The sequence below is a fragment of the Gigantopelta aegis genome, chromosome 3, assembly GCF_016097555.1.
Source record: "Gigantopelta aegis isolate Gae_Host chromosome 3, Gae_host_genome, whole genome shotgun sequence".
Classification (NCBI taxonomy): domain Eukaryota; kingdom Metazoa; phylum Mollusca; class Gastropoda; order Neomphalida; family Peltospiridae; genus Gigantopelta; species Gigantopelta aegis.
Genome location: NC_054701.1, coordinates 55,355,578 through 55,379,076, shown reverse-complemented (window position 1 = coordinate 55,379,076; position 23,499 = coordinate 55,355,578). Strand labels below are relative to the sequence as shown.

The following is a 23,499-nucleotide window of genomic DNA, read 5'->3' as shown; positions in this document are numbered from 1 at the left end:
TTTTTGTTGCATTTTTTTAGTTCATTGAATGCAAAATAAACAAGACAATAAATTAACAGAAATATTTTCTTTTATTATTATTTGTTTTATTATTATTATTATTTAGGCAGCAAGGGAGCAGTGGTCTGAGACATTGTGGTCCAACCTCAATATCCAGCTTTTGCAAGAAGGCATTGAAGGCTTTCTTAAAAGGTTACGGAAGATGCCTCGTGAAGTACGGTCTATGGTGACAGCCAGGAATTTGGAGGAGAAGATGAAAGAGTTCAAAGATTCACTGCCTCTCTTTGTTGACTTGAAACATGAGGCACTCAGAGAAAGGTCAATTGAAATTCAGTATTCATTTGAGGAGTTTAAAAAAATATAGAATAATAATAATAAAAGCTAGCAATTTTTCAGTATTCAGGGCTCGAACTTAATTGTGGCACCAACGAAATTTGCCTCAGCTGCAGAATGAATTGCTGTAGGTTAGGAGCTTTACCAATGGCATTTGTCCTTTTTGTAAGGTGGAGGGAGGGGGTGTTTGTGTTGTTGGGAGGTTTTTTTTATGTTTTTGTGTTTTGTTTTGTTTTTTGCTGATAATATTTTGGTTTTAATTTTGTGATTATCTCTTACAAAAGTTACTGGTTTAACATTACTGTAGGCAGGCTCAAAATTGCCAGCATTTTGCCTCTGGTAGAAAAACATTTAAAAATTGCCATTGGTAACTTTAACAAATTCTTCAGTTTAAGCCTGAATATAACTAAGAGGTAATGGTGGTGTTACTTAAAATGTTTTCAGTTAGGATTTATTACAAGAATAAGCCTCACTAGCTCCATTTAATGTCTTGTGGTATTTTATACATTGGATTTTTTTGTAAATAAGATCTATGTTGGATAAAAACAAGTTATTAATTAATTTAATAATTAATTATTAAACTAATTAATAACTTGTTTCTATCTAACATCAAAAAATAAATGTGAGCTACGTGGTCCAGTGGATAAACTGCTGGACAATCAAGCTGACCACACTGGTTCAAATCCCATCACAGCTGGCTCATACTTTCATTTGTGTTTCTTATGTATTACCCTCTGCCTATCGTCCTCGTTGTCTTAATATAAAAAACTTTCCAATATCTCCCACGATTTCCCACTTTTTTCCAACTCTGTCTTCAGAGCTGTCAATACCATCGCCTACCTGTCTCAACTTCCTCCACAGGTGCAGTCTCTGTGTACTTCCCTGCACCCACCTGGCATCCTAGTCGTCTGTCGCTAATAAAGTGGGGCTGACCCTTGGCACTAACTAACGACTGCCAGTAATAGGGGAATATAGTAGGTGATTACAAGTGCCTCTTAACAATGTCAGAAGCAACTACTGAACACTCCGAAGTGTTCAGATTAAGCCCATAGCTAAGACTCAGAGAAAATGGCAGGTGTGTGGCATGGATAGTCACAAGAGACAAGCACCTGTCATGGTTGGAGAGACAAGGACTGGGATGTGGAGGTGGACAGTGAAAGAGGTTGAAAGATAGGAGCTGCCAAATCGTGAAGGAATGAGATGACATTCAAAGAAAAAAAAGGAAAGGGGGCAGTGGGATAAAAAAAAAGAGTTATTAATTAGTTAATGTTGATATAATATTTTTGTTTTTAATGCATGCATTTAATGACTGCATAAATGTGCACAATCTAACATTTATCTTTACTGGATTTCATAGACGCTGGCTACATGAAAGTATTTTTGTCATGGGTAACATACACTGTTAGTTAAGTTATAAACTGATGTTCTTATTCTAGGCATTGGAAGGAGCTCATGACAAAGACAGGACAGAAGTTTGATATCAACCCGGAAACATTTACCTTGGCCAATGTGTTTGCTATGGAGCTACATAGATTCCAAGACACTATTGCAGAGATTGTTACATGTGCTAGCAAAGAAATGGGTATTGAGAAGGTACATGCTTGTTTTTGTTAGTAACTGGTTATGTTCATTACATTTTTATAAGTGTTTCAAGAGGTAGTCCTGGGAAAAAGACACACACACAATGCACAATGCACACACAACACACACACAACTCGACAAACAACACACACAACACATGCGTGCACACACACACATAACACACACACACTTCGACCAATTTAGACATTTTGATCTTGAAATGAGTCCTTAGTGTTTCTATGTTGTGTAATGTGCCATTTGTTGTTTGTTAATAGGGTGTGAAGGAAATCGAAGAAACATGGCAGAATATGAAGTTCAGCATCCAGTCTTACATGAAGGGCACGTCTTTCCGTGGCTACATCTTGGGCTCGGTGGACGATGTGCTGCAGATCCTCGACGACAGCGCCATGAACCTGCAGAGTATGTCAGCATCGCGCTTTGCAGCTCCCTTCCTCAACTCTGTGCACAGCTGGGAGAAGAGCTTATCACATATCTCGGAAGTTCTTGATGTAAGTGCCATTATCATCTCAGACTGAAAATTAAATCATGGTGCTTGGAACTGTTAAGTTTGTTTAATTTACAACATCACTGGAGCACATTGATTTATTAATCATCGGCTATTGGATGTCAATGGAACTGTTAAGAAACATACATGAATTTGGGCATTTTCAAAATTCTATAGGTGTGAATATATTGATATAATGACATTTATTTATCCTGGGGGCGGGACATTGCCCAGTGCAGTCGGTCTGGGATCGATCCCTGTTGGTGGGCCCATTGGGCTATTTCTCGTTCAGCCAGTGCACCACAACTGGTATATCAAAGGCCGTGGTATACACTACCCTGTCTGTGGGATGGTGCATATAAAAGATCCTTTGCTACTAATCGAAAAGAGTAGCCCATGAAGTGGGTTTCCTCTTTCATTATCTATGTGGTTCTTAACCATATGTTTGATGCCATATAACCGTCAATAAAATGTGTTGAGTGCGTCGTTAAATAAAACATTTCTTTATTTCTTTCTTTATTTATACTGTTTTCAGATATTTAACAAAATATTTGTTATTTGTGGTTTTATAATCACCATAACAATGTATTAGTTTTTTTGTTTAAATAATAAAAACAGGATCTCTTTTCCTGTTGTTATTGAAACATAACAACTTGAGAAGTTTTAAACACCATGTATATGAGTAGGGTCCATAGAGTTATTTTTAATTTCTACCTACAGGTTTGGATGGTTGTGCAAAGGAAGTGGATGTACCTTGAAGGAATCTTTATTGGGGGTGACATTCGCTCACAGCTTCCAGAGGAGGCCAAAAAGTTTGATTCCATTGATAAGACATTCAAAAAGGTTTGTTATACATAATAACTGGCTGGTTATTAAGGTCTTTCAATTTATTTGATGTATGTTATACTGGGACCTTAAAGCTACCATCTCGCCTCCCCATCTTGCAATATTGTTTTCTAATGCAGTATACAACTGCTGGTGTTTAATAGATTCGACTGTTTACCTATAGGCATATATTGTTGCTGCTTTGATACAAACAAGTCTGTTTTATAAGTTATTATTACAGTAAACAGTTAACCACAAAGTGACCATTTATTACAAGTTAATGCATTTTATGTCACCTTGATTAACGACTGCATCTAAAGAGTATTGAAAAATTGCGTGTCATGGGAGTAAAAATGTGATGCTTTTATTTTAAATGGTTAAATAATTTTAAAACTTCTCAAAATTTCAGCTTTTAGTTAGGACCATATACCTGTTAATATTAAATACATAAGACACATGCTTGTAATAAGCTTATATGGTTATCAGATGACATCAAACTGAAGATCAAAATAGTCAAAAACACTACATGTATTCTATATATTAAAATGCATGCAAAAACAGTGGGGGCATTTTCTGAATACTATTCAGTTTTATTCATTAGATGTTTTACTTTTATTTTATAATCATCAAAATTAGATCAGATGTTTATGTTGCCAATACATGTACAATGCTGGCTTAACTACATTTGACATGAACTTCACATTTTTAAATAAACATAAATGGTCAAGACATTTAATTCTTTGTTCACAAGTATTGAAACAAGTGCACCCATACATCATATCCAGTTTTAGAGTACTGTTGGATGACAATTTTTAAAAACTTGTGTATAAAGCTTTAATTTTATTAACTTTTTGTTATTTAAATAGTAATTATAATATCCTTGTATGTTTAAAAAAAAAGATGTCTAAATTTGAGAAGTGTATATATTATATATGGAATAATGCATTTTCAATATGAATTTATCAAGCATATTAATTTTACTTTGCATTATTGCATTATTGATTTGCGGGAGAATCATGTTTATTTGTTTACTTTTGTCAGATTATGACTGATACACAAAAGACTCCTCACATCAAAATCTCCTGTCATGCCACAAACAGACTTTCAGATCTTCAGAATTTGTGCCAAGGATTGGAAAAATGTCAGAAGTCTCTCAATGATTATCTCGACTCAAAACGAAATGCCTTCCCACGTTTCTTCTTCATTTCTGATGATGAGTTGCTGAGCATTCTGGGTAGCAGTGATCCTGAATGTGTGCAGGAGCATATGATAAAGGTTATCTTGAAATGTTGCTTCTTAAATTGAAAAAAGCTTGTAAAATGTTCCCACCATAATAACAGTAGTGCACAGCAATATGTTTCACAGCATTGTTTTTGGAATGGCATTCTACATGGAACGGTGGTTTCCAGCATTGTTTGTCTAGCCAGCTGATGGTTGGTTGGCTAGTGTCCATCCATTAGTGTTTTCATTAAAAAAAAAAGGTATTACTGTGTCATGAATTTATGAGTCATGAACCTTTTAGTCTTGGTTTCCTATTTATGTATGAACATCATCTTGTCACATTTTGCATTATGTAGATTTGGCAAAGCATAGCATCATTATTTGGAGTGGATCATTTTATATGACTGTATGATTGTTGAGACATGGTGTAATTGGGGTCTGGGTGAGGGTGGATGTTTATAGTAAACAAATATTTATTGTTACATGACCCCCATTTTATATAATTTAGTACAATGTTGCATTTACTACTGCTTCAAATACCAAGTGTGCTTTCAGTACAAAATGAAACAAATCACACATCTTTGTTGCCCATTAGTCAATGATGTATTTATTTGTTCATTCATTGTAGATGTATGACAACATCTCAACTCTGGCCTTCCAAAAAGGCTCCAACAATGAGATGCTAGCCACTGCGATGGTGTCTGCCGAGGGTGAAACGATGGAGTTCAGGAACCACATTGCTGCAGAGGGTCGTGTTGAAGACTGGATGACAAGTGTTCTGGAGGAGATGAGGAGCACCAACAGACTCATCACCAAAGAGGCAATCTTCTACTACTGTGCTAACAAACCAAGGTATTGATCAATGAAGTAAAATATGCAGCTACCTTCCCGTAGACTGCCTCAGCTATGCGGCGGCGCCCTGCACATTGTCCATGTCTGCTGGCATTCGTGGAAATGTAAAATTTAAGCTTGATCTCAATTTTTTTATGCCTAATTTTATTTTGCATATTTATTCAAGTTGAGCTCAGCTAGTGGGTTATTATCAGTTGCATGTACAGTGTTCTAACTCAGCTAGTGGGTTATTATCAGTTGCATGTACAGTGTTCTAACTCAGCTAGTGGGTTATTATCAGTTGCATGTACAGTGTTCTAACTCAGCTAGTGGGTTATTATCAGTTGCATGTACAGTGTTCTAACTCAGCTAGTGGGTTATTATCAGTTGCATGTACAGTGTTCTAACTCAGCTAGTGGGTTATTATCAGTTGCATGTACAGTGTTCTAACTAGCAGTAAATAAAAGGGAACCTTGGCCTTCCGCCATTTAGTGTAACCCATCCCCGTTTATTGCTGTTTTGTGGATATCTGCACAAACCATGCTCTAAAAATGAGTGAAATCAACTTGTAATAATACACAAATTAATATATCTGTTGACATGGTGGCCCCAGACTAACAGTAATATATTACAAAATGTGGAGTTTTAAGTTTTGAAACTCATGTAATGCTTAATTTTGTAGTAATGCATAGTGACAGACACCAGTAATGCATTGTGACAGACACCACACAATGGCAATTACAATAGGTCTTGCAAACAGTAATACAAACAAAAAAGATTGATATGTGTTGGCTTAAGTTAAATTTTCTTTACTTTTCGGTACATTATGGCACCAAAGTTAGCCAGTTTTATTACTTTAAAATTATTATATTTAACCAATATGTATGTTGTAGCTCATTTGATCTAAACTTTGTAGTGTTAAATGGCAATGATTCTCTGCTGGGTGAAACTAGTCAAAAAACCTAATTATTTTTTAAACTGATATGTAATAAGTGGAGTTAAATGTATTAATAACTTTGATGAACTAAACTCAAATGTATTCTGTGAGGGGTCGATCTCCATGATACAGTGAACAATAGTTCTGCTGTGGATTTTAGTAGTGATATTAATGATTTATTTCTGTCATGGTTTCTGAATGGATACATTAACAACCTGACAAGGAAATTAAACCAGAAATAATGCTGTGGATATTCCTCTTACCTTATTGACTATGTAGCCTGACTGTCAAGGAACCGTATCAATTTGTTTAATGTTTTGACATTTTCTTCCAGGGTCGAATGGATGCTTGACTACCAAGGTATGGTGTGTCTTGCTGCCAATCAGATTTGGTGGACCTGGGAGGTAGAAGATGTCTTCAATAAGATTAAGAAGGGTCATAAAACTATTCTCAAAGAATATGCCAAGAAACAACATAAACAAATTGGAGATTTGGTTGTTAAGGTTTGTTGTTCACAATTTCTGAATTTGTAAATTATTCTTTAGTTACATCCACTGAATGGGGTGATGATTTTAAAAGACCAAATGGAGCAGAAGAGTTGATGTGTATTGTCGGTAACTGGAAGTAATTTTTCTCTGTTATATTTGCTACTTATAGTGCATGTACTGTTAGTGGCATAGGCAGGAGCTTGTAGTGATCGTTTCTGCACTTCGTAAAGTCTATCTATACAATATTTATCCTGCAACCATCGTTTCTATTGACAGAATATGATGGCGGATAAAGCAAAGTCATATCCTGCTACTAGCAGGATATGACTTTTAACGTCACTCGTGATGTCACACGCATAGCTACATTATAAAATCGTTCATTTGACCTCAAGGTCATCGTACAATGTGGCTGAAATAACAGAAATAATAGCTTTTCCCCTTTATTTTTATGGTCTGCAGGATAAAGATGATAACTAATTAATGACATCAGATATCTGCTTTATCTTGTTCAAGCCGAATGAGAAATTCCCATTCTTACCTTCAGAGGATAAAGTAGATATCCGACATCATTAACTAGTTATTCTCTGTATAATTTTCCTTTCTAAACAAACTTACTGCTCCCTGGGTACAACTTACTGCCCCCTGGGTACAACTTACTGCCCCCTGGGTACAACTTACTGCCCCCTGGGTACAACTTACTGCCCCCTGGGTACAATTTACTGCCCCCTGGGTACAATTTACTGCCCCCTGGGTACAATTTACTGCCTCCTGGATACAACTTACTGCCTCCTGGGTACAACTTACTGCCACCTGGGTACAACTTACTGCCACCTGGGTACAACTTACTGCCCGCTGGGTACAACTTACTGCTACCTGGGTACAATTTACTGCTACCTGGGTACAGAATACACCTCAAAACACAAATTTGCTAATCTGCTGTATTATCTTCTGAAGCTGTTATGCAGTGATGTAAGAAGTTACATGTATACTATTTTTATGCCCCATGAGCTATTTGTGATAGTAATAACTTTGTTTAAAATGTTTTTTCAGTGAATTAGACACTAGTCCTTTCAGTGCGGATCCAACAAGTTGGATTTTGCTAATTTATTAAAAATTGCAAATTAAAAGCAAAACATTAAATTGTTAGTTTTTCTACAATTTGTTGACAATTTGAAGTTGACAGTAATAAAATTCAGGGGTAACCACCAGTCTCATGGACAGCCTTTTTTTCTTTCTGACTAACTGTGCAACTACAGCATTTATGGGTATTTTCCATTAAATCAGTGATTCCATATTTTTTATATACCACTAAAAGTCTTAAAGGTATGGTACAATTTATTAAAAAAAACCTGCATGTTTACTTTTGTTTCTACTTAGTGCAACATCATAGTACATGATAAGTGGAATAGGCTTTGAAATTTATTAATTATAATGTGATAAATTCATTAAAAAAATATTTTATGAGATTTATGATTCTTAACATTTCACTGTAATATTTTCTATAGGTTCGCTCTCAGCTGTCCAAAAATGACCGAAGCAAATTCAACAGTGTTCTAATCATTGAAGTCCACGCAAGAGATATTGTTGATGGGTTTGTCAGGGACAGGTAAAAATATTTAATATAATGACTAATAAATATTTGTCTACTTCTTACCTGCAAACTGACATGTACATTGTTGAAACATGTTTTTTTTTACTTTAGTGGCTGCATACAACAGTGTTGTCTCACATGCTGTATTATGCTTAGTTCTCTTTTCAGGACTCTTATTGAAGAAAACTATCACAGCTGTATACCCAGTTGACAAAATTGATCATATTCAAATAGGAAAAGAAATTCAGATGTTTTAAAATTTGAAAATTAAGAATTAATGGTCATCTTGATAAAGACCATGATATTCAATTTGCGTTCAGACACTAAAGAACAATTAGTGGGATGGTTCAAGATTAATAGAAATGTAATTTTTTCTTATATTAAAAACCTTGAAATTTAGAATGGGAACCAATTCATTTGTTTTTTCTTGTTATTAATATTAACTTACAAAAGAAGTATAATTATTAATGTAACTTTGTTTTTCAGTATCATGGATGCTCGAGAGTTTGAGTGGGAGAGTCAGTTACGGTTCTACTGGGAGAGAGAGCCCGATGAGCTGCTAATACGACAGTGTACTGGAACGTTTGGCTATGGCTATGAGTACATGGGTCTCAATGGGCGACTTGTCATCACACCACTGACGGACCGGATCTATCTCACACTCACACAGGTAGGGCCATACACAGCGATCAGTGCCATGCCTCGATCAGTGGCCTGGTGGTAGATTATTGGTTTTGTGGTGGTAAAGTGCTAGATTTACATCCCAGTATGACTTTGGGTGTTGATTGACCTCTCAGCCAAGATGTGTCAGGCCACAACACCAAGTTCTCTCTCACTATTAACCTTTTTCTCTTGCAAAAAGCCCAGACAGCTGAAGGTGTTCAGGCACCTAGGACTGTGTCCATGAACCTAGCTGGTAGAACACAAAATGAAAGTATGATGTACAGTGGGTTCCACATAATCGCATGTTGACTCATAGAATATTATGGCTAAGTGAATAGTTTACTGAAACACTGAACCACTTATTTGCATGTCTTCTAAATGAATGTGTCATTAATCAACTAGTGTAAGTTTTCTAACGTTTACTTCAGTAACAGAAAGTGTTGTTTTGCAGGCGTTGTCAATGAAGCTTGGTGGAGCACCTGCCGGTCCTGCTGGTACAGGTAAGACGGAAACCACCAAGGACTTGGCCAAGGCTCTCGGTCTGCTGTGTGTCGTCACCAACTGTGGAGAGGGCATGGACTACAAGGTAATGTAACAGTAGACATAAAAATCTTTACTGTTTCTCTTCCTTACTACATACCTGTTATTAAATGTATCATAGCATATTTCCCCAATCCAAATCTTCTTAATGATCCTGCATAATTATATTTTTTATCTCTACAAAAAATTCTTCAGAATTTGCAGAAACACGGCTAAAAAGAATTTATAGCAATAAATGGTATAACAATGTTTGATTAATTGCAATTGCTTACCAAACTTGATAAATATCATCATAAACTTGAACTTATATCTTCTTGTAAATTTCTTGGAACCACTTTCATGTGAATACAATGAACATCACTTAGTTTATACTGTTTTGTGTGTCACATTATGTAACTAAATAATAATTGTTTACTTGTATTGATATTATGAGTGATAAACATTTTTCAGGCTGTTGGAAAGATTTTCTCTGGCCTGTGTCAGTGTGGAGCATGGGGTTGCTTTGATGAGTTCAACCGTATCGACATCTCCGTGCTGTCTGTCATCTCGACACAGCTCAAAACCATCCAGAATGCTCTCCTGCTCAACCTCAAACGATTCCACGTAAGATCAGTCATATTTTCTCTCTCACCTTGACTTCATTAGAAGGCAAGATATGCAGGTTCTTTTTGTACTTTGTTGTAATTACTTTGTTGTAATTCACATTTTCGTGTTTTACTTGTCAGTTCCAGTGCAGAGCAACTACATTGAATTCAATAGTTGTACCTTTTGATGTTCTTCTCAATACATGTAAAAAAATGTAAACTTTATTTCTTTTAATTTATTATTATTTTTGTCAAAACATTTTTTATATACAGCTAGATTAATTGTGAATTTATTTAATTGTTTTTTAAAGGTAAATAATTATTTAACAGCAAACCATTTTATGATAGGCAAGATATTTAATTGCTGAACATGTTGTGTTATATCTTTAGTTTAGGTTGTGCATACTTGATAAAAACATTATTAGGTTATACATTGAAAATATTTATTAAGTGCATTAATGATAAGATAAAGGAAATTAGCTACCAAGTCAACTCATAAAAGATCCCTTTCATATACACTGGAGAATGGCATTCCTCGATCTCACTAAATGCCCAAGAGGTGATAAATACAAAAGAAAACATTTGTTAATAATGTCCAGTCTTCAATATATTAAATCTTTGAATTATAAACTGATTTGTTTAGCAAATTTGTATGTACATCTGGTCAACTTCCTTTTTAAATCATTTCCAATCGTGTGAATTTACGTCTGTTTTTCTGTTCAGTTTGAAGGTCAGGAGATCAACATGGACAGTAGGGTTGGTATCTTCATCACAATGAACCCTGGGTATGCTGGACGTACTGAACTTCCCGAGTCGGTGAAGGCTCTGTTTCGTCCAGTTGTTGTCATTGTGCCCGATCTGCAGCAGATCTGTGAGATTATGTTGTTTTCTGAAGGCTTTCTCCTAGCAAAGGTATGTAATTCATTCAACCTGTTGGCATCCATTTTACTGTATAATAAATAATATGTTTTATTAACAAACATTTATGATGATTAAACGTTTATGCATCTTATGTGTGTAGATAGTTGGTCCAGTTTACCATAGTTCAACTTTATATTGCATTAAATAAGTACAGGTTAATTTATTTTTTTAGATAGTCAAGATGTCAACTTTGTTTTGCATTTCTGAGAAACTGTAAGTGCCATGTCAAACAAACTTCACATACATACACCATAGATAAAGGAACACCACTATATAGTCATCAAAGTTAATGTGGTGTTCATGACAAATACTTGGTAAGTGGGACTAACCTTACAGTGGTGCACTTGTTTTACATGTAATTATATGCCTGACTAAAAGGAATATGTAGACATTTTATAACAACTGCAAGTTTTTACTTGTACTCTTAGGTGTTGGCTAAGAAAATGACTGTCTTGTATAAACTTGCCAAGGAACAGCTTTCTAAGCAGTACCATTATGACTTTGGATTGAGAGCTCTGAAATCTGTACTGGTAATGGCTGGTGAACTTAAAAGAGGATCACCAGACCTTCATGAGGTGAGATTTCTACACTTTCTGTCCACTAAATGGATTCTTATTCAGGAGTAGGTCTCCCGCTTCAACAGATTTTAATGTATTCAGTTTTTAACCATGTGTCTTTCAGCACCACACTACCCATCTTACATTATATAATGTTCAGACTTTGTTACGGGATAAGTTTGCTTATATTTAACATATATGTTGATCTGCATTTTTTTAACATGATTTTATGTTTGGTTAAGTAAAGAGACAGTCGTGGGTTTGATGCTTTTGTAACACATTTCCGACTGACTGCATTTAATCACTAAACTTATATGTGAAATACACTTGTTTAGAATATCAGTGTTTGTATATACAAGGCATTTCTGATCGCCTGAATGGTTCTACAAGCTGAGACAAGATTTTACCTTACAATATTTTTGTACATAAAAAAAAATATGTATATTAGAAGGAAAAATTAAAGTTTTAGTTTCCACAAACATTAGAAGTATTAAAAACACATTTAACATACAGAGATTGATATTGTAAACAAGAAAATGTATTTAATGCATATTTTAGTTGTTACGGCTCTGTGAGTGAGAAACGTCTACAGTGGCACAAAACTCAGGATAGTTCTGTAATATTTTTACCAACATTCCAGTCAGTTTTAATGTGAACACATAACCTCTTTACAATTCACTTATGGCTTACGATTCCAAAAATAATTTATTTTTTATTATTTTATTCACATTATCATAATATTATATGTGCCAGTCGGTCATTTTATTTTAGTATTTATAAAATAATTATATATTGGCTTTTAATGCTGTGATTTTGTATATTTTGATCTAGTGTTTATTTTGTTTGTTGGTTGGTTGGTGTTTTTTCTCTTTTTTTTCTTTTTTCTTTTTTTTGGGGGGGAGGGGGTAAATTCTTATTTTCTTTGATTTTAATTAACAAACTATGTGTCTTTAAATGTTTAAAAGCTGATATTCTAGTGAAATGAAAAATAACATATTAAAAAGACCTGTTGACTATGATTTTGTCAGGATGTTGTGTTGATGAGAGCCCTGCGAGACATGAACCTGCCCAAGTTTGTATACGAAGATGTGCCTCTCTTCCTGGGCCTCATTGGAGATCTCTTCCCAGGTCTCGATTGTCCACGTGTGCGCTATCCAAACTTCAACGATGCAGTGGAAGCTGCTTTTGAAGACAATGGTTTTGTTGTGCTCCCTCAGCAGGTTTGTGGGAAGGCTTTTCTTTTGTTGCTTTCAACAAGCCACTATTTAGAGGTTGTATTGATATTGCATTTTTACCTTTTTTCCATATAAATTTATTTTCTAAGATTTTAATAATAATTCAGTATGAAATGGATGAGTTACTGCCATGTGATGTAACAGTACTTGCCCTGCAAAATAATAAGAGTTGGGAATGTGACTCTAATAATATTGTCTTTTAATTTTAAAAAAAATGTTTTATAACTTTTATTTTATCGATTGACTTTAGGTTTAGTAGATGTTTCATTTCATAAGTAGACATAATTTTTGTCGTTTGTAGAAATTTCTCCTCACTATCTCCTTTTGGTTAGGCAGACTGGGATTGGGTGGCAATAGTATAGTGTTAAATCATGGCTTGTCACAACATCCAGTCATAAAATAACTAGATTATACTGTATGTAATGCTCGTCCTTTTCAGGTTGACAAAGTTGTCCAGCTGTATGAGACTATGTTAACGAGACACACAACCATGGTTGTTGGGCCTACTGGTGGTGGCAAGACAGTTGTGATAAATGCTCTTTGTCAGGCTCAGACAAAGTAAGTTGTAAACTATGTAACACTACTGCTCATTTCTATGCAGGATACAATTTTCACCTCCACATGAACCAGAGTATTTTTAGTATGGTTGTAAATAGGGGAGATTCGGCTAATTGTGAACACTCTGGCTTCCGCTGTATTTGTCACATGGAAACAGAACACTACACGATAACGCCTACCAACAATTTTAATGAACTTGATTGGCTGTTTTTCCTATCACTATATATCACAATCAGCCATTGGGTAGATTCTATTTTGCTACCGTAAATTATACTAAAGTACGAATGATAAAAGGAAGCGAAATGCGGAGGACATACGTGGGCAAAATGCGGACATGGTCAGTGGATACAATTTTCTTTTAATCCACAGCATTTTAAACATTTATTTTGTTACAAAATATAAATAATTAAAGTAGTAAATCTCTAAAATTATCTTCTGAAGAAATAAACCAAGTAAAACAGTAATTATATGCAGTTAGGTTAAAGTTATTTTCCGAACCCAAGTTTTTGTCTCTTGGGCCATTCAAACTGCATTGATCCAAATGTTGCTATTGTAAATACAATTGAAGTGAAATAAAAATGGGTTTATTATTACATAAAACAAATTTTATTTAGAATAGATCATCCCTGCAGTGACCTTATTATGTTGTCCGCAATTAAACTACTGCGGTTTATGTAGTCGTTCAACTGCGGACAAGTTTATTCTGTTAATTTTATCAAACAATTACTATTGTTAATACGATTGCTTTTGGGTTTTTTAAATTATGTATATGTATCATATTATACAAGATTCTTAAAATACACAAATGTATTCTCTCTTTCTGAAACATTTGACTCAAAATTTGTTAGACATATCCAGTGAAAACGTTTGAAGAAATAAATTATATCACGTGACCGATGCCATTGTGCATACATTGTCTGTGACGTAAGATACTATTTTTGTGAATGTTGTTTGTTTTTGTTTTTAAAGTGACACCAGGATAAAAACAGAAACATGGATTTTCAAGAACTATCTGTAGTCTCAGTATCAATTTGCAGACAATAAAATGAAATGTTTAATGTACAAAAATGGAATGTTGCGGCAGTATGGTAGAGATTGTCCGCATTTTGCCGATGGTCGCAATTAGCCGAATCTCCCCTAATTCATATCAACCAAAATACTTATTATCATATTTCTGTGCAGACTTAACCAAGGCTTAACTCATCATTGCCCATAATGACAAAGTTCAGTAAGATTTTATTCACAAGAGATGCACAAGGCTTTAATAGTTTTTTGTTCAAAATGTAAAAGGGATTTTTTATTTTCATTTTGCTCATGTAAATGCTTGTAAATGTTAAAGTGCTGTACCAGACCATACACTAAAATTTCAAATTCCACAATTAAATGCTTTCTTAATTCATTGCAATAATATTTTACACCGATATGTAAATCAATAATTACGAAAATGCCCCATAAAAGTATTAAAACATCACTCCCGTAGAACACTGCCGGAAACGACCGAGTAAAATTCTCGGTAAAAACATTTGCCTGTAAATAGCCGGTGACGTCACGAAGGGAACGCGCTTCACAGAAACCTACCACGAGATGACTTCCAGCGCAAGCAAAAGTGGGACCGACAGTGACTGCCAAGCTTGATCATGCGATTCTTCTTTCGATGATGAATAGTGTAGTAATGATGACTGGACTAATATTTGTGCAATACAACAAATAATGCCATATCAGTTTGAACCTGGAACATCTTCCGACGAACCACTGGCCTGACAGATGACAATGAAAATGGTCGTGGAGACAGCTTACCACTAATTTACAACTTTTATTCTTGTTTTGTTCTTTAGCTTTTCGTGCGAATTATTTTGCTACACTGTATGTTCTAATACTTGTGATATAGGAGAAAAGACGATAAATAACTCTTGAATTCTATGAGTCAAGTGGACCCGATATCGGTAATTTTAAGAAATAAACAAAAACGACTTTTAGTCCGTCCCATCCCTCTGTGAAGATTTTTTTTTGTGTGAATAATTTCAGTTTAGTTTGACGTAAAAAAAAAAAAGTAAAAGTGTTTTGAAATAACAAAACAATACTATTTTTTGTGTGCAGTTGTGAAAACAGTCTGCTCAGAAATAAATAACTTATTTTAATTTTTAAAAATAAACAAAAACGACTTTTAGTCCGTCCCATCCATCTATGAAGATGTTTTTTTGTGTGAATAATTTCAGTTTAGTTTGACGTAAAAAAAAAATTAAAGTGTTTTGGAAATAACAAAACAATACTATTTTTTTGTGTGCAGCTGTGATAACAGTCTGCTCAGAAATAAATAACTTATAGCACATTCCATAGTATGAAAAAAGGTTTTCTCTATGGGACGGTATAGTAAAATTAATTTAATGTATTTATAGTCTGTTTTACAGGGAACGCCTTTTTTCATACTATGGAATTTACAAGTCATTTATTCTGAGCCGATTGTTTTCTAAGATGCATACAAAATTATTTCTATAGACATTACCTGTCCTCAAACAAGTGCACCTCCCCCCCACGCAAGTGGTCTGGTCCGAACATCCCAACAGCCAATGGGATGGCCTAAATTCTTCTACTGCATACTGCTCTCTAGTTCCGGTCACATGACTGTAACTTCCTTCTTTTTCTCTTCGCTAAAGGGTCTGGACGTCCTTTTGCTTGGCTCTGTTTGGAGTCAACTTTTATAAGACCTTTGGTTTTGTATTAGTGTTTGGGTGAAATGTTTTTCACCTTCGTTTTCATTAGCTTTCGTATGTTCTTTTCGCGTATTTCACTTGACTTCCAAGCGTTTAATTACATGAAATGTTGTTTATATTGCCGGTTGTCGTGTCGGACGCCATTTGCAAAATGGCGTCTGTGTTGACTGGCTTTGTGTTTGGGTGAAATGTTTTTCACCTTAATTTTCGTTAGCTTTCGTTAGCTTTCATATGTCTTTCGCGTATTTCGCTTGACTTGCCAAGTGTTAATTACATGAAATGTTGTTATATCGCCGGTTGTCGTGTCGGACGCCATTTGCACTTAAATGGCGTCTTTATTTACCGGCTTTGTATTTGTGTTATGGTTGGTTTTTCTTTCTTTTCACAGATTGAAAAATTACTATTATCATATCTGATAATGTTCAGGCGACTAGTTCGAGCGTGTTACGCTGCAAGAAGTTAGCCGGCGGCGACCCAGGTTGTCGTGTTCGTGTGGCCTCACTTCTAGATGCGACCTTTGTGCGGGCTTGTCTGATGTCGAGTTCGCGGCTTACCTGAAGGTGGTGTCAGCGAGGACCAAGAAGGTGGAATCTTCGAGGACCAAGAAGGTGGAATCTTCGCCTTCGATTGCTGACTCCGTGGCGGAAGAGTTACGTTCAATTCTACCGACCATGCTGGAAGAAACAATGGCGTCAATGGCGACCTTACCTAAATCGGCGAGTTCGGGGTCAGGTCCGGTTCCAGTCCCCTCTTCAGGGGGTGCGGCTTCTTCAGCTCCACCGTTACTTAAGACTTCGGATGACAGGCCTGCGGTCTCTACGCAGCCCTCTAAGAAGCCGGCTCATTCAGATAGACGCTCCACGGATTCCAAGGCTCACCGATCTTCGGCGGGGAAGTCCCCTTCGGCGCATCGGAGCCGGGACCGTAGCCGTTCCACATGACCTGTATGGCTCCCTACGGGTTCCACAGTTCGTCAGCGCCAACCTTCAGTTGATGTGGCTTCCAAGGCCTCCGAGGGCTAGACGGGACCATCCACGGTCCGGTTTAACCAGCGGCTTCCATTACGGTACATCGATTGGCCTGTGCTCGAGTTCTACGAGACTTTGGTGATGAAGCGCCTGCGGCATCTGTCATTGAAGAGCCCGACTCTACGGACCATATGACTATGAGGGATTGCTTGGCGGCTGTCTACGACATGTTGCCGTCCTTGCCACATCCAACGACGATGTGGTCATCCGTTCCTTGGTATCCACACGGGACCGCCCACGGTCCGGTTCTCCGGTATCTCCATCGGGCCATGACCAGAGCGACTGGCCTGTTCACGGGTGCTACGTGACTTTCTGATGATGTATCGGTTCATGCGGTGCTGGAAGATCTGGATGCGGCGGACCACTTGTCACTGAGGGATTGTCTGGCTGTCATATCTGATATGCTACCGCCGCTGGCCCATCCACCGTTTCAGCCAAGAAGGGTCCGGGTTCGATGATCGCCACGGAGGTTCCACCGGCAGATATCGGCATTCGATCGTTGGCTGCCACAGGCCCCCGTCGGTTTACACGGCTACCAGTAACTGGCCCGTGCGTATCGTTGTTCCAGCAAGCAGACGGAGCCCTGTAACGAATTGGAAAATTGCGTCATCGGCTCACCGTTCGGTACCGTCGTCCCGTGATCGATCGAAGTGGTGCAGTGTCCAGGGTTCCACCGGCTCCTGCCGGTCCGTGTACATCGTACCGTCCACACCAGTCGGCAGCTGATTCGGCGTTCAGGGTTACACCGGCTCCTGACGGGACCGTCCACGGTCCGTGTTTTTCCGATGCAGCCAGTACATTGGATCGAAGTGCCTGTGCCAGGTTACTGACCGATTTTCCAGATGATGCGTCGGCACCTTCCGTTATAGAAGATCCGGACGCAGTGACCCACATGGCTGTGACTGTTTGTCTCGCTGCGGTGTATATGCTTTCGTCACTTCACAGTCCACTCGCACCATTCTAGAAGGTTTCCGTTTGAGGACTGATCCGATGTCGGTTTACTTGAGTAGACTTCGTTTGTGCCGTTCCCCATTCGTCACAACGAACGTATCCTGTCTTTAACCTATCCTTCAACGGTGTGACGCCGGCCTTGGATGACGCTGTTTCCGGCGGGACCAGACGTCTTCCTAGAACTTACAGATTGGCACGTCCTGTCGATGGCTTCAGTTCAGCGTACATGTTGTACATGGCGACCATAACTCCTCATGTGCAGGATGCCAGAGGATATGCCTTGTTCTAGCCGTCGACTTTGATGTTGGTCTACCTTATATCTTCCGTGACGTCGATGTGCACTACGATTGCACACTATCGTCAACCGACTTGCCTGAAGCGATCCATTCTTGACTTTCAGCACAAGCCGGTAATCTTGGCAGACCTGTGGTCTACATACGGCTCTTTGCCGTGAAGGGGTCGACGTTACAAGCGTTCCGGGTTGGTGACGAAGAAAGTCTACTGGTCCGGTCACTTGTGTTGAGATCCCGTGCACCGATATTCTCTTGTTCGAGGAAGGTTCAGCGACATTCGGCAGATCGTTCTCTATATCCGGTGGCGATGCAAGACAGTCGCTACTTCCGCTGGTTCCGGAAGTTATCCAGTTGCCATCACGTGGTACGGGGGTTTTACCGTCACCGTTTTTCCTATGGTTCATTGCGGCTTATCAACTCACTGACGTTTACTGTTGTTACCGCCAGAGTTCGTGACCGATGCTGTCTAGATGGTCTCTGCTGCTGTTTCGCACCGGGTGGTGTGACGGCCGTGGATTTTAGCCGGTTGCTGTTTTGCGTTGCTTCACTTCCAGGTATATCGGGCATGTAGCGTAGCGAGTTGCTACGCTGTCTTGGCTCTTGCCTGTATCACGGGGTCGCTGTTTCCGATGTCTTGATTCCTGAATCACTCTCTTACTGTTTCATGAAGTATCATTGCAAGAGTAATTTTGACGTCGGCGCAACATTTTATGCTTAGAGGTCGCGGTATCCAGTTTGTTTCTGAATCCATGCATTCAGTACAATAACGCAGATTTGCTGATCCGGTTACCAGTCGCCTTGCAGTCCAGTCCCTGTTGGTGGCTGTGGTTTCCAGATGAAGCCGATCTACACATCAACCTGTTGGAGATGTTGTCAGTTACGTCATCTTTCATTGGCGAGAGATGCTGTCAGGCGCCTCTCTCATGGTAGCCACAGACAGTACTACCGTGGTGGCTTATATCAACCGTCAGGGCGGAACCCACTCCAGCAGTCTGCTGCAGTTGACTTATCGTCTCTACAAGCTGGTTGACGAGATTCCGTTGCAACTTCGGGCTCGCCATATTCCAGGGGTTTCCAATGTACTAGTCGACACACTGTCTCGGCCGTCGTCTCCACAGCCGACGGAATGGATGCTCCATCCCGAAGCGTTTCGATGGGTGTGCGACAGACTTTGGACACCAAACATCGATCTCTTCGCCACACGATTCAACCATCAGCTGAGGGTTTACGTGTCTCCGGTGCTGGATCCCGAAGCTCTGGATCTCGACGCCTTGGCCATCAGCTGGGAACAGATGGACGCGTACGCTTTTCCTCCATGAATCCTCCTTCCAAGGGTGCTTCAGAGGTTTCAGCTGTACCATTGTCGCCTGTTACTCATTGCTCCAATGTGGCCATCCAGGATGTGGTATCCAGATCTAATACGTCTTGTCGATCCACATCCTTTACCGCTGCCAGACTGGGATCATCTGTTGCTGCATCCCACGTCAAGACTATACCATCCACGTCCGCAGTTGTTCCAACTGCACGCGTGGACTTTATCGCCAAGAGTTTGAGAAAGAAAGGTTTTTCTTCACAGTCTACGGCGGCCATTTTGAAAGCGCACAGATCATCTACTACTGTGGCTTACAACGTCAGATGGCTTTGCTTTCACCGAGGGTGTGTCCGGCAAAACCTCAAACCTCAGACGATCCAGATACTTCGTCTTGCTGGGTTTTTTGGCTGTATCTGCGGACCACTTTACGATTAAAGGGGTCTACCATCGCTGGGTACGTTTCGGTCATCGCTACTGTTCGTGATGTCGCTACTGGAACGAAGTTATCGGGTATTCCTGAGATCCATAAGATGATCAAAGGGTTTCGCCTTGATGATCAAGTACACCGGTTTCGGCCACCAAGATGGGACCTGAATCTGGTGTTACGAGCGTTATCGACCGCACCTTATGAGCCGATCGAATCCTCTTCCCTGCAAGACTTGATGCGGAAGACGGTGTTTTTACTCGGTTTTGCCACGGCTGCCCGTGTCTCAGAACTCCATGCTCTTGATGTAGACTTGGTACGTTTTCACCAAGATCGGCGTGCAGTCAACTTGGGGTTACTCATGAACTTTGTTGCAAAGAATCAGTTACCAGACCAAGCGCCTCGTTCGTATGTTGTGCAGGCCCTCTCCTCTATCGTTGGTCCGGCGGACGTTGAGGACTTGGCGTTGTGCCCTGTCAGAGCCCTGCACCAGTACATCGAGAGGACCAGATCTTTTCGACAACATCGCAAAAGACTTTTCCTTTCCTGTAACCAGAGTCGGTTGAGGGACCTTACCAAGAACACGGTGGCCACCTGGATCCGGTCTTCTATCCTGACCGCCTATCAGAAGGAGGGTTTACCTGCTCCGTCTGCTTCTAATCCGCATGAACTCCGTGCCTTGGCTGCCACGATGTCCCTGCACTGCAACACACCCATTCAGCACATTATCACTGGTTGGTTCTGGGCTACGGACTCCATCTTCGCCAACTATTATCTGAGGGATGTCTCCACAGAAGACGTTGAGGGGTTCCATCATCTGGGTCCGGTTGTTGCTGCACAGACTCTGTTGAATACAAGCCGTCCTCGTCGCCGTTGATGTCTGTCTGATTCTGGGCTGCATACCGAGATGTCCATCGAATAGACAGATGAGGATTGCTTAGACTTTTGTTCTTTTGCACAGTTCACGTACTGGTGCCGGAACTTTTGTCTCGATAACCTTTACCCTGCACTGCATGTGGTTATTGGTTGTCGTTATTGAACTAACAGATCTTTGGTGTACTAGACAGAAAACACTCGGGGGTCTTGTTTTGTTCAATGTTCTGACGGATGCACCTCATTAGGTTGTCGCTTGTTATTGAAAAACTATAACACTTCAATACGTGAGGGTTACCTAACACCTGCATCCCTGGTGGCTACGTCTTCCCACCCTGTCAGAACCAGCATGAGATGTGGCTTCCGCCTCCTGGTCCATGTGTTCTAGGAGCCGTACCTGCCACTGCTGACGGATGCCACCATTCTGGTTGTTGTTACTAACATCACCTGCATTGGTCTGTGACGGGCATCCCTAGGATGAGGGCTTACCAAGGTTGGCCTTATTCTTCCACTAGTCAGCCTCTTTCCGGTTGGGGAGTTATCACAAGCATCTACGGATCTCGGCACCCACCACCATCTGTTGAATGCTGCACTTGTTTGAGGACAGGTAATGTCTATAGAAATGGAGAAAACTTGAGTGTTTTCTCTTTTATAGATACATTACCTGTCCTCAAGATTCATCCCGCCCGGGCCTCCCCGCTTCCTGTTCTCCGTGCGATGCGCTCAGGGAAAAAGAAGGAAGTTACAGTCATGTGACCGGAACTAGAGAGCAGTATGCAGTAGAAGAATTTAGGCCATCCCATTGGCTGTTGGGATGTTCGGACCAGACCACTTGCGTGGGGGGGAGGTGCACTTGTTTGAGGACAGGTAATGTATCTATAAAAGAGAAAACACTCAAGTTTTCTCCAGCTTCTTTTTTTCTTTCTTTTTTTTTCTTTTTTTTTTAAAAAAAAAACCTACATTTTTGTAGGATGGGACGGACTAGGCTATAGATACTTACATGTCTGTACTTTATTGTTTTAATGTTCTCGAACTGTAAAGAAAAATCTCACAAATGAATGAGATGCAAACGACAAGAAATCGGATCTCGATGATTGCACGAACCGTGCATGAGAAAACAAACTGACCGGAGTTAAAAGCATAACGCAATTTGGGACATTGACGATATGCACCCCAAAGTCGTTTCGGTGTGGATGGCGTCGGCTTGTTGTCATTTTTTTTGTGTCGTAGAAAAATTGTTGGTACGGCATCTTTTTTTAAAAGCCATAACACATGGTATTCCCATATCTCGCGTAAGCCGACAAGCCAGTTCGGACGAATCGAAACTAAAGTGTCTGCTGTCCAAACGGTCTCCGGCATTTTCTTCCTGTCCAGTATTGCCACGTTGTTTTAATCAAATTCACACACAGCTTTCTCACAGCAACATTACTAGGAAATGCGTGAAGACTAAATTTATCGGCTTTTGTATTGCTACAGCCGCCAACAACACACCGTTTAACCATAATAAACACAAAAGAAGCAATGAACAATGGCGCTGACTATCGAAAGGAGTTCCCTTCGTGATGTCAATGATCAAATCTTACGGAAATTCCTGAAACGAATTCAGCTGGTTCTGTTTTTCAGGGGAATATTTTTAAATGGAAAATATACCGGTATATAATTTTTGTACCTTTTTTTTTTAATTTTCTAATCATATTAAATAATATCTTGATTGATATAGCTCAATACATCATACATCTGGCACAGCACTTTAATGAGTCATTTTTGTGACCTGATAACGACAAACATTAACCCGAAGGTTTTTATTGATATTTATTTGTGAGTTATAATTCTCATTTTGTTTGTTAGGCTTGGAGTGCATACCAAACAGTTTATTATCAACCCAAAGGACCGCAGTGTTATTGAGTTGTATGGAATTCTTGACCCAACCACTCGAGACTGGACTGATGGATTGCTGTCAAACATCTTCCGTGATATTAACAAACCCACAGACAAAAACGAGAGAAAATACATTGTGTTTGATGGTGATGTGGATGCATTATGGGTAGAAAACATGAATTCTGTGATGGATGATAACAGGTTGCTGACACTGGCGAATGGTGAACGTATTCGACTACTGAAGCACTGCGCTATGCTGTTTGAGGTTTGTTCTCTACTGGAGTTTTGATTTCTTTTAGGTGGTTATGAAAGGTGCTTAATTGTAAATATCTTGGTTTTTTCTGAGTTTCATAAATCATACAATTAAATTATGTCCTCAGGGAACATATATCTGATAATGTCATTTTATATGGGCAAGTTGTCTTATTGAGTGTTATTGTTTATGGATAAAACATAATTCAAAATAAAGTATGACGTTTTAGTGTTATTATTAGCCTGGATGATTCAAATTTAATTATAAGAATTGTCCTGTTATTTCTTTTACGTTCATCTGGGTATGAAAAAAATAATCATCTGCAAACTTATATGAGAACGGCTTTGCTGATTCACACAGTTTGCGGATGATTTGTTTTGTTCATACCCAATGAACATAAAAGAAA

At 38.9% G+C, this 23,499-nt stretch overlaps 1 protein-coding gene across 1 annotated transcript in view; it reads left to right on the top strand.

Moving 5' to 3' along the window:
- The window catches only part of LOC121368270 (dynein heavy chain 10, axonemal-like), a 123,635-nt gene that overhangs the window by 44,070 nt on the left and 56,066 nt on the right, over nt 1-23,499 (top strand). Inside the window, exons 23-38 of the mRNA XM_041492927.1 lie at nt 107-318; nt 1,770-1,926; nt 2,190-2,423; nt 3,140-3,262; nt 4,286-4,519; nt 5,094-5,317; nt 6,568-6,736; nt 8,227-8,327; nt 8,799-8,982; nt 9,427-9,561; nt 9,966-10,118; nt 10,823-11,011; nt 11,449-11,595; nt 12,606-12,797; nt 13,252-13,370; nt 22,811-23,105. Of these exons, the coding sequence (XP_041348861.1) occupies nt 107-318; nt 1,770-1,926; nt 2,190-2,423; nt 3,140-3,262; nt 4,286-4,519; nt 5,094-5,317; nt 6,568-6,736; nt 8,227-8,327; nt 8,799-8,982; nt 9,427-9,561; nt 9,966-10,118; nt 10,823-11,011; nt 11,449-11,595; nt 12,606-12,797; nt 13,252-13,370; nt 22,811-23,105 (2,868 nt within the window). The remainder of the gene's footprint in view (nt 1-106; nt 319-1,769; nt 1,927-2,189; nt 2,424-3,139; nt 3,263-4,285; nt 4,520-5,093; nt 5,318-6,567; nt 6,737-8,226; nt 8,328-8,798; nt 8,983-9,426; nt 9,562-9,965; nt 10,119-10,822; nt 11,012-11,448; nt 11,596-12,605; nt 12,798-13,251; nt 13,371-22,810; nt 23,106-23,499) is intronic.